Source organism: Chanodichthys erythropterus, chromosome 5, assembly GCF_024489055.1.
Source record: "Chanodichthys erythropterus isolate Z2021 chromosome 5, ASM2448905v1, whole genome shotgun sequence".
NCBI classification, from domain to species: Eukaryota; Metazoa; Chordata; class Actinopteri; order Cypriniformes; family Xenocyprididae; genus Chanodichthys; species Chanodichthys erythropterus.
In genome coordinates, this window is record NC_090225.1 from 15704435 (window position 1) to 15716989 (window position 12555).

Below are 12555 nucleotides of genomic sequence, written 5' to 3' on the forward strand. Positions count from 1 at the left end.
ACATTCTGAGACTAGAGGGGAAGGTGATCCAGTATTTATGAGCGGATGCAGCGCGGTATAATTGAGCGTAATGCCGCGCAGGATCCTCACACGGTCTAATGAAGCTAACAAGGTGGGTTCCTTGACAAAGGCACCTGCCAGCCCTGCCCAGTACACCGACAGAATTGAAAGCAGCCCCTGAGGATTTCTTTCTCTCCTCCCAAGAGCATTCTCAAAATTCAATAAATAACATCTGTAGGCGATGTTGGGTGCAGACCTGGGAGGAATGCGTCATAACAGAAAAGGAGGGGGATGAGAGAGAGAGAAAGAGGAGAAGAGAATGTGTGAGAGTAGGGGAGAAAATGTGTTTGTGTGTGTGTGTGTGTGAGAAAGAGAGAGAGTGTGTGAGCCGGAGTGCTGGCTGAACAAAGAAACCATGACGACTGCCAGGTTGCTATGGCGACCACTGCAAGGGGGCCAAGAGAGTATAATAGCACATCAATCACTGTCCGAAAAAGAACTTCATTATCAGCTGAAAAATAATCCTTTAGGATCTGTTTAGTGTGTGATCCTCCATCCACTCACCTCAAAGCCTTGTTCTCGCGCAAACGCGGCAGCCTCCTGAAAAACAAAGCACACATGCAGCCTTAATTAATGGGAGCTTAGTGTAGCAATGATATTATTTCATTTAGGACACATTTTAAAGCTCTGCGTTAGACTATGTAGAACAGGATATACATTATATCACCTTCAGCTCTTCTTCCAAAACCAAAAAGACCATTGTTTTTGTGCCCTAATTATTTAAAATGTTTTTATTTATAAAATGAATGAAGAAAATCTGTTACAAACAGGCTGATACATTTATATATATATATATATATATATATATATATATATATATATATATATATATATATATATATATATATATATATAGCTATGGAAAAAATCTTAGTCTTAAAAATAAAAATCTTAATTTTTTCCATAGCTGTATATATATATATATATATATATATATATATATATCTCAATGTACTGCAACTTTTTTTCCCAACAATATTGTACTGATACTTATATATACACACAAACACAATATCTACAGTTCAAGGTCTACAGTTACATTAATGAAGAAGTCAAGCACCTAAAAAAATGCAAACCTCAGAGATTGGTGTTTTCAGCTGCTTCTATAAGGCGAGACTGAAACTGAACCCACAAAAGATTCACACACAACCATGTGGGGTCGCTCTCACACATTTGGCATACTTTCAATCGCGATCAAATTATAATATTCTGACGTGGCACAATGTATCCAATGTAATGTATGGGTATCATATTGTGAGGTAGTTGGCGATACCCAACTTTAAAGCTTATCCACACCAAGAATGAAAACTATATTAGCATCCTCACCAGTCGATAATAACGTTTATTATTAAGTTATGTCATTTACCATTTAAATCAGATGAATTATGATTAGCTTCATAAATCATGAGCTGGAATGAATCATTGTGAAAGTGACTTTCCTATTCTCATAGAATTACCATGAATATTCAGTTATAATTATCATCTTTGATGTGAACAGGCTTCTGCTCTGGATTGTGTGTAAATTCGCAATGATGCTACTAGTTAAAAATACTGTTACATAAAATACCCCAACATGACCTGATACTCAAGCTCAAGCAATCTTCAAACTCATACAGATGAATAAAACCACTTTATTTCAGTTAATAAAAGGGCTCTGTGAGGGTTAAAAGATTCCAATTATGTGTGCTGGGCTCTGCCCTTTGCTCAACTGAATGGCTCTAGGGACCAGTTGTGACAACCTCGGCCTTTAGAGGGGAAAAGGGGGTGGAAAGAACCAGTGCTTCATGGATGTAAGGGGCCGAGACCACCTGCAATCTGTCTGTCTGTCACAGCCACTGCATAATAGACTCAAGACATGTACATTAATCTAAAATAGACCATGTGATACCACACAAAACTCTTCAAACTGGCATTTAGCTGTTTGTATTTGGTTTCAGTCAGAACATTTTCCCTTTTCCGGGACACAGAGCTGCAGCTACACCCATGTTTGTGTTCACTGCATGGAGGTCAAACGCTCCAAGGTTAATCTTTGCGCCATAAAGTTAGGGAAAAACTCCAATCCCCATGGAGATAACCCACCACTAGGTTTCATGACACCAATTACAGCTCAATGATCTGATAATGCAGCCATCCAGCAGCCAAGGTGAGCCACTCTTTTATTAAGAGTGATTAAGCAGCATTATTTCAAGATTAGCTCCAGGAATTAGAGTTAATGCAACCCCACTGGAAAACTGTAATAGACCCTCTTCACTAGGCTAGACTATGGAAACACTGGACTTATAATAAATCTATACTTTGAAAGTCACTCAATTAGCACAACAGACTAACCAGAAAATCAAGGCTTTGTGTGCCATAATTAGGAAGAGGAGAGAGACACATGTAAAATGACAGGAGCCAATCTCATCTTATTCTGTAAGGAAATTAAAAATGTTAAAGCTGCGATCACACAAAACTCCATTGACTTCCAATTATACTTATGTGAATACACATTTTGCATTATTTGGAATACTCAAATGTATTAGTATTCATTATTTATTATTTTCTTAAAACAAAAGCCCTAAAGCATAATCAACCAATCATATTTTTTTTGTGGCAGTGTTCAAAGACATTTCTCATGCTAAAGATTGAAAATGACTTATGACAGCTAAATGGTGGAAACCTCCTCAAAAATCTTCAAGGTGAAGTGTGTAATTTCTGCACTACTAGAAGGACCAGACAGAAATACCAAAATAATGACAGTTTCCAAACATATTTCCCAAATATTTCCCCATCTGCTTTGGACAGTCAGTCAGTCAGACAGACAGGCAGTCCTGCTCCCAAATTCACAGCATAGAGTGTAACAGTCGGCTTCCACAAATAAAAATACCATTCATTTAAAAACCTTTAAAGACAGATCTACTTGTGCTACAAGGTTGATAATTGATGGTGTATGTTTTTTTTTTTTTTTTTAAAGTGATCAAAACTTATTTTTTAAACAGTTGGTTTTAACAGCAGACTTCCTGGTGAAAAAGTACATTATCAATGATTCTGCAGAGAAATCTCCACCAATGATTCATTGGATTGTAGTTCTTTCCTCTCATTAAAGTCGTTAAGTACACAGTCTTGTACCTTTGTCTTTCTGTCCGATTTTCAAATTGGTTTGGTTCAAGACTTATAATACTTTAACAAAGACTTTTTAAAAATCCCTAAAAATACTTTCGGAACCAATGCCGCTGAAAAAGTGAACATGCACTGCTGCACTCCACTGGCTGAGCCAGAAGTTGTCATGTCAGGCAACTGAAACAAATGAGCTGAAATGTTTTGGAGGCACCACAGAGCCACAGTGTTTATGCTATCGTGACCAAACCTACGAATTGCTAACTTGTTGCGTCTACACTTTAAACTGGGAAAGTATGGTTTATACTTCATATGTTTTAACTTGTGTAAAAAGAAACCCTTACACTAAGCAGTCATAAAAATAGATCATGAAAGAAGATGGACAGAGAAGAATAAAGGTGGTACAGTGGAGGTGACGAGTGTCAGGGTGAGTGCACACTGACATCTGGTCTGGGCTAGAAATGTGGCCCTGACAGACCGGGCAGAGGAGCTCGCGAGGGCTAACCTCACTGGTTATTTACTTTCATCTCCATCCTGTGCGGTTATCCATGTTGTGATGAAGCTCAAAGCAGAAAAAGAAGAGAGTATTTCTCTTTGTGAACTGGGCCAGGGGGTTAGCCATGCCAGCTGCAAGTGGAAGGGGTCTAAAGGAGACAGTTCAACAAAATGTACAGCCTGAAAGATGAGCAGAGCTATTAAATCATCAGCTAAATGACGGAAGAAAAAAAATAATAGCAGCAACAACACACACACATACACAAAAGGAGAACCAACTTGACCACACGGTCATGAGATGTTATTTTTCCCACATTGTTTTTTTTGTGCTGGTGACAAAAACATTGGTGAACCAGTGGCGGCCCAGACAGAAAGAAAAACAAAGACGCAACTGTTGGTTACTGATGAGGCCAATCGCAGTGCAATTTCATTACGTTGTCTCAAACGTCCCACATATTCCTGCATGAGTCAGGGCTGTATGGCCACAGGCTCTGTCTGTACCAGGGGGCAGTGCTGTCTGAGGGGGCTGGCAGATGGTTATTGATACAGTAATCTGGGCAGGGGAAGGGGAAGATTAGAGAGAAGAAAGCCAGCACTGCTGAGGTGTTAAAGGTACTCCCCTGAGAATGCAGCAGGCCAACTGGAGCGTGACGTGCAACCGACAACAAACCAATAGAGAGAGACAGACAGAGAGACGGACGGGACGGAAAAAGAGAGACGCTGAGAGAGTGACAAACAAGCTACAGAAGACAGGCCCTTTCAGGGAAAATTTATCTAAAGCCACTAATCCTATACTTACCACCACCAGATGCAATTACTGCTAAAGAGCTGGGAGTAAGCGAAGCCTGTCCTAGACACCACTTTCATTACTGATGACATGTCGCCCAGATATAGCCTCAAACAAAGCTTAAAATTACATCAGGAAATGACTGATAGGCAGCGAACGACACAGACATAGATCGTTGCTAACCCAAAGGTCACAGTCTGAGGTTGAAAGTATAAAAGGAGAGATACATGAAGTTACTGAGACCACCCCCTATCACTGTGACCTTGAGTAAGACACTTAAAAACCCCATGAAATGGTTTAAAGAACTCAATTTTCTATCCTGTGTCAATACGTTTTCTACTCAAATGGGAAGTTAAGGCAGGGCATCGCTTAAAAATAACAGCCTTATTATTTTTATAAAAAAAATTTTTCTTATTATCATGCTACTTTTATTATTAAATTAATATTGCAATTCATTTGCCCCGTGATATCATAACCCATCACCGCATAACCGACGTGCCGCAAGGACAATAAAATATTAGTTAGCTTACTCCTTATTTAAAGAACAACTTGTTTAACACCAAATACTTCGCGATTCACATAAAAATAAAAAAAATTTCTCACTATGGGCCACAAGAGAAATAGTTCAGTTTTTTCTTTCAGTTTCTGTAGTGAATAGGCCTAACTGACTGGATTTTGAGACTTCTTCACCCACACAACTCTCACGCAAAGTTTGCACATTGTTTGTGTGATATCAACCGGCTCGCCTTCATGGTTTATAATGGAAATATTTTCAGTATTTCCATTTTTCGACATGGCATTTTTCTTTATCACCAGTTGCTCGCAAAATGATGGACACTGATTCATATATCGTCCATGTCATTTCCCGTAATAATAAAATTAAGTGAATTATTAAATAATTGAGTAAATAAACAACAAGCAAACTTAAACTTAATTTCTTCGAATAATCTGCTGATGCAGGTACAAAAAAAACATTTTGTACCTGCAAAAAAACAAAAAACAAAAACAATTTCTTGCCCCCTACCTCGCCCATGTATGTGTGTGTGTGTGTATATATATATATATATATATATATATATATATATATATATATATATAGAGAGAGAGAGAGAGAGAGAGAGAGAGAGAGAGAGAGAGAGAGAGAGAGAGAGAGAGAGAGAGAGACACTGAACATTTCATTCATTAATAGTTTATTCACTATAGTTAAAAAAAAATGGTAATAAAATATGACAAGATCTTAGAGTTAAACTGTTTCAGAAAAAAATAATCTTAATTATGTCAGATAAAACTTAAGCAAAACATGGTCAGGTCAAAGTGTCTGAATAATTTTATCAGTTTTACTGGTAGTCCACTGTATGAAGAATTTTTGGGTATATGTCATCACAGTTTACTATTTTGCTATCCTCGCTTACATAAATGAACTATAGTGTCCTGCACCCACTAGTAAAAATATATCATAAATAACAAAAATGTCTGAATAATTTTTGGTTTGACTGTATATACATTAAAACTTAAAAATAATTAAGTAATCATACACACATTCACATCACGATGTGATTTTATAGAATTATATTATATATACAATATATATATTGATTGTATATATTTGCTGCTAAACCATTTCTGAATTTCTGATTGTGACCATGTGAAAATGCTGGCAGGGCAAAAAACAAAACAAAAAACTACTGTTTTGACTAGGCCTGCAGAAAAAAAATCTCATTATTTAGTACAACACTCTGTATCACTATCACTCTCGGGTTTATGATGCTTCATTTTAGATACCACAGAGATCTGAGAGTTTGAGAAATGCTACAGGCATGTTCTGTAATTCGGCGTGAGATGTGTTCTGATATCCTGGACGTGAGCGTGTGTTGATGCTGTTTAGAGTGTGGGATGATAGATTGTTGATGTGGCTGCAGATGGCGGGTGTCCAGGTGGACTGCAGAGGCAGTTTGGGGGGGGTTGGACCGGGCCCGCTTTTCCTGTGGCTCACCACTAACTATCCAGAGGTTACATCATAACCCCCCCCCCCACACTGCAGCCATGATAACAAGATATTCAAAACATCCCATCTGGCCCATACAGTGCCCTCCCCCGAAAACAAAAATTATTCGGACATTTAAACCGCAATTAAAATTGTACAAATGTCTTTAACTTTACTATATAACAAAATATCAAACCAAGTGGCATTTATTTGAAAACCAAAAAAAAAATTGATAGACAAATAAACACTTATTTTTTCATTTGATATTCTCTATGTAATGCAATAACATTCAGACATTTGTAAGGGTCCAAATATGATTTGGGACCACTGTACTTAATTTTTTTTCTTTTCTTTTTTTTTTCTCTTTTTTCTCTTTTCACTAGCTGTCATTTTAGGATGTTAATTTAACTTTCTTCTTTCTGGCAAAGTGAGTGGAGAGCTTAAAAAGGTGTCTCCTGCTCTTGATCTGCTTTCTGCCTTTTGATTCGGCTTGCAAGCTGAGGAAGATCTGCCTGAGCTCTCTGCTGAGCACTTCAAACATGTCTTTGTTAAACAATGCATGAGAAGCAATCACTAGCTGTAATGATATCATTACCAGTATCATGAGTGCTGACTGCCGTGTCTCCTGGCCTGTACGCATGGTCTGTTAAAGAGGTGGAGAAACAACAACAACAACAACAAAAACACGAAAACACCCCCACCCTGGGCACATGACATCTCCCTCAACGACAGCCTTATTAGCGCAATCCGAGTATGTTCCGACCACTTTCAAAGCCTGCCATTGTCCGTGCTTCATCACAGGAATGCAAGTTAGCATGTAAACAAGGTTGTGGGACTCTGACAGCAGCTCAAGCTCTTGCATGATTAATACAGGCTAACGGTAAATATAGAGACCGTACACACACATACATCAGCAGGGCCACAGAGTCACAGACTGGTCTGACACACACAAATACAGAAGAAGAATGACGTGCAGCTTCAGATGAGTCAACAGTGACTGTTCAATGTAGTCATCCTTGGGGAAACATCCACAAACAGGACAACAAAACCTACTGGAGGAGCTAAAATGGCTCAAAAACAACATTTTGCGCTAAATTCTGACAAGTTACATCATAAATCATTGTTAGTCTTACATCATGACTATTACTTAATATTTAGTCATTGAAAAGCAAGGAACTTCCTTTTCTTTTGGTGAAACACTTGACAATGTTACGTTTTACTTCTACAAGCTTTCGAAAGGAGTAAAAACTAAAATTAGTAGAAGAAAGTTATCTGACAACTGCTGACCAATTTGAGATTATTGGCATTAGTCGATTAAAGGTGGGGTAAGCCATATTTCAAAAACGTTGGAAAACTCACCCTCCAATCCTAACCACCCTGCTCCGAGTCGGTCTCGAACCCGAATCGCTGCTGGCAGGTGAGGCGACACTCAAACCCAGCGTTACTCACATGTGGAGCGGAATCAAAGCAGCCTCTGTGTCTGTTTTCAGGTTTTTCTGTTTAGCCCTCTCCAGCTCTGGAAAGCTTTTCTAATATTAACGCGGGTCCTAAGGCACTTGCCCAGTCATAAACCTTCATTCCATTGAAATTCTTTTGAGTTTTTTTGTATTGTGACTCATCTCTCTTTCTGTAGTCTTTCTTCAAATCTCCCTCTTGCTCTCTCTCTCTCTCTCTCTCTCCCCTCGACCATCATACGCCCCCTAATGCTGATTGGCAACACGTTTGTTGTTGGTGTTGGTCCAACTAACTTCCAAACAGTGTTTTTGAAATATGGCTTACCCCACCTTTAACAGACATAAATATATTCAAAATCTATCAACAGACTTGTCAAAGGATAATAAACATTTTCGGTAAAGAAAGTCAATTATTATTGGCCACCTTGCTCTTTTTTAATTTATTTTTATTTACTTTTGATTTTTTTTTTTTTTAAAAGGGGTGGTTCATTGCGATTTCACTTTTTTAACTTTAGTTAGTGTATAATGTTGCTGGTTAAGCATATACAGTATCTGCAAAGTTACAGCGCTGAACGTTTAATGCAAATGGAGATATTGTCTTTTAAAGTTATGGCAGTTTATTGCCTACAAAAACGGGCGGTTTGGACTACAACGAGCTTCTTCCCGGGTTGGTGACATCATACACCCTTGCTATTAACATAAACACTGCCCCCGGGAATGCGCAACAAAGTGGGCGAGGCCATGTTGCGCAGCATAATGGAAGATATAGAGTTGTTTACACCGAACGCGAGCTGCGCGACGCGACGCGTCAAAAGATATAGAACCCATTATAATCTGTGATATTTTCTACACTGGATGCGGCGCTGAAGACAGATTCCAGAATCTACACGAGTTCAATGCTGGATTTGCACAAAAGCTTTTACTGAAAGATGAAGCAGTTCCCACTTTAAAAACAGAAGCTGCTGTTTATTGGCTTCAAACTGTAAGTATGTTTTATTGTTTGTACATGTCTTTTAAACCTATAGTTCTGTTGCTATTTTTAATGCATCAAGGACATATACAAAGAGCAACTAATTTTTGCTAGCCAGTTAGCTAAGTTCTAGTGCAACAAACACCAACAAACGTCTCTGTTCATAGACAAATAGTTGTTCATGCTATAAATTAAATGCTACCTTTACAAAAATGCGACTACTCAGTCATGTATTTGGCTACAGTAAAGCTTTAATCAGGATAAAACTGTACGTTATATTGAAAGCTAACAAACTGCAGTGACAGCATATCTAAACACTTTGACACAAATACTAAATGAAATACCATTCATAAACGGCCTTTAAAAGCCGCGATCGGAGATGTTCTGCTTGAACCTCTTCATCTGGGTCTGATTCGGCTCAATTTGATACAGCAATATAAATGCCATTATTTACATTTCCAGCTTAGCACGTAACTACAAATGGTAAGGGGCGTGGTGTTTCCGGACGCTTCAGCGAATCATGATACCAGCTACCAACCTGCCAACCAATCTGAGCACATTGCGTATTTCGGAGGGAGGGGCTTAATAGAAGCAGAAAGTCAAACGAGCCGTTCATATGACAGTGGAAACAGAGGTGTAGAATAAATAAGGTGTAGAGTAAAAAAAATATCTGAAAAATACAGCGTTTTCAAAAAACCAAAGCATTAAGACATATTAAACTCTGCCCCAAAACCACAATCAAGCCTAGAAAAAAAACACTGAACCACCCCTTTAAAGCAATAAGCCATGAGTGGCCATAAAAATGATTTTACCATGGTTAAGCTGGTAACATAAAGCACACCTAGAACCCACTAAACCGTGACAAGGGGATATTTTTAATGTATTTAATATCTCTAAATTATTATTGTTGCAATATAGTTTATACATTGTAGACTATTTACCATTGTAGAGGCCTTGAATAATGGTGTTAGTTGAATAATTGTTAAATCACCAATGAGAGGTACTTCACTGCAGACAACTTAACTATTCCATGAAGGAGAGAATCAATATGAAACATACATGAACAGATGTGTGTGTGTGTGTGTGTGAGAGAGTGTGAGTGTGTGTGTGTGAGAGAGAGAGAGAGAGAGAGAGAGAGAGTCACTGTGTGTGGCAGAAATGACCGTGAAACCCTTCTGTTAACCATAATGACTGATGTGTGGGGCGTCAGAGCGGGCTGGTGTTAAACTTTCCCAAATCATCCTGGCAACAACCAGCTGACATCCTACACTCAACTCCACAGTGACAGAAATACACTGAGCTCGGTGGCAGCTATTGATCGGCCCTCAACACAATACCGTCTCTTCCATCCATCATCACTCTGCGTCTCTAAAGAGAGCCAGGCGCCTCTGCCGCTGTACCTATTAAAGGCAGTGCCAGCCCGGGTTCACTCTCACCCTCAAATCTGTGTTATGGAACTCCCCATCAAGCTGAAAATGGCCTCTGTGGCTCAATGTGAGGGATACTCTGAGGAAAGCCTCCTGAGTCCTCCGATTATAGTTGTTAGCTGAACTTCCCTATTGTGACCCAATCTGATCCAGCAGCGACATACAAGCCCAAAACTATCATCCTTGAGATATAAAAATGGACTAGGGTGGACTATAAATCTATAGAAGTATTTGTGTTTCTGTAAAGAGAACATACACACACACACACACACACACACACACACACACACACACACACACACACACACACACACACACACACACACACACACACACACACACACACACACACACACACACACAGTAATTTATGGGGCTGTTAATGTATATATTTTTAAAATGTAATAATAAAATTAATATAATAAAACAATATTTCATATTATAAACTAGGGCTGTCAAACGATTAATCGTGATTAATCGCATACAAAATAAAAGTTTGAGTTTGCCTAATATATGTGGGTGTACTGTGTGTAATTATTATGTATATATAAATACAAACACATTCATGTATATATTTGAGAAATATTTACAAGTATATGTATTTATTTATATTTTTATATAATTTATATTATATATAAATAAAAATATTTTGTACATAACATATTTCTCTTAAATATATACATTAATTTGTGTGTATTTATATATACATAATAATTACACATAGTACACCCACATAAATTATGCAAACTCAAACTTTTATTTTGTATGCGATTAATCGTTTGACAGCCCTAATTACAAACTAATAATTAATATTATAACAACAAGAACAACAATAATAAAAAATAAAACTGTGCATTAAACAATTTAAATGCACTCCTCTTCATGTTGAGTGGCACTTTGCTTCCATGTCATGCATTAAAATCATTTAATGCACAACCATAGATTATTTCTTACACATACATAAAACCAACTCCCAAATTAAGTAACACTGATTAACTTGAATTGAATTGATTAACAACTTTCTCAGGCCTGGAAAATAATGGTAACATAATATAATATAATACTACTACTATAATATTTTTAAAATGTGATTTTTCAGAGCTTTCCATGAACATGGATAACCCTTTTTCCCATGCTTTTCATATATCATCCAAACTCAATATGCAAATAAATAAATAAATAAATAAATCATTGGAAAAAAAACGTTGTGTTTTGTTAATGTCTCTTGCTCCCTGAGAGCAAATCACTTGTCCTAACACTCCTAACTGTCTCTCCACATAGCGATGTCTCGCAGGTCATTCTATAGGGGTTGAGAGCAGACAGACGGCTTTAATTGAGTGCAGTGAGTGATGCAGTAAAGCACTCATGTAGAGTGCGCATCGCGTGAGTCTTCCTGACAGCATCCAGCTCAAGCACTGTTTTAATTACCTCACCTTGCATCTCTCTCTCTCCCTCTCTCCCCCCTGTCCTTCTTTCCTTCTGCTCTGAATTCAGACAGCTGCTTCCAAACTACTTTAAAACATTTTTTTGCTAACCATGTAAAGCATCACCAAATGTCTCAGGAAGACATCTAAGCATCTCAGAGGGGGCCTGCCACGGCTCAGAGCTCTGGAAATGTCCGTGTTTGATTGTCTACAGGATTTTTTAGAACTTGACATCTGTCTCTCAATGTTTGTGAGTGTGTGTGCATGCAACTGTCTGAATCAGCTGGGAGATGGGGGGCCCAATGTCAGGCATATCCCTCATTGCCTCGGGCTTCCTGCATGAACTGTCCGTCACCTACATGCAATCAGCGGGGGAGGACACACACTCGAGCACAAGAAAATATCACTGTAGTTATGCAAACACTCACATATCCTTCCACAAAGCAAGCACAGTGCTTACTCTCAATGTACGAGTCTAGATGTAGAGCACTAGACATAGTCATAATTAGGCCCAGACTGCATTTTCTGTCTGTGGAATGGAGTTACTTTCTTTACTTAAATATGGTAAAATGTGTTAGTTGACACAGTTTTATTTTTAATATAATCACATTAGCCAAAACATTTAATCAAAAGTATCTTGAGAATTTTTTGGAATTCTGCTGATCTAATTAATACAAAAAAGTGCAAATAAATGAGTTAATAATAAGTAAGTTTGTCCATTTTTGCATCCAATGAAAATGCACCAATATTAAAATTCCAGCTGATAAGTTACCAATAAAATGGCAGTTATTAAAATTCTATGCTATTTTATAAAAATAAAACACTAATTATGATAATCAATAAAATAAAATAAACAAA

At 37.9% G+C, this 12555-nt stretch overlaps 1 protein-coding gene across 3 annotated transcripts in view; it reads right to left on the reverse strand.

Annotated features, from left to right (window-relative positions):
- Nucleotides 1-12555, reverse strand: part of adka (adenosine kinase a) — a 158434-nt gene that overhangs the window by 24423 nt on the left and 121456 nt on the right. For all 3 annotated transcript variants that reach the window (XM_067386263.1, XM_067386262.1, XM_067386261.1), the window contains one exon: nucleotides 565-600. In XM_067386263.1, coding sequence (XP_067242364.1) covers nucleotides 565-600 — 36 coding nt within the window. The remainder of the gene's footprint in view (nucleotides 1-564; nucleotides 601-12555) is intronic.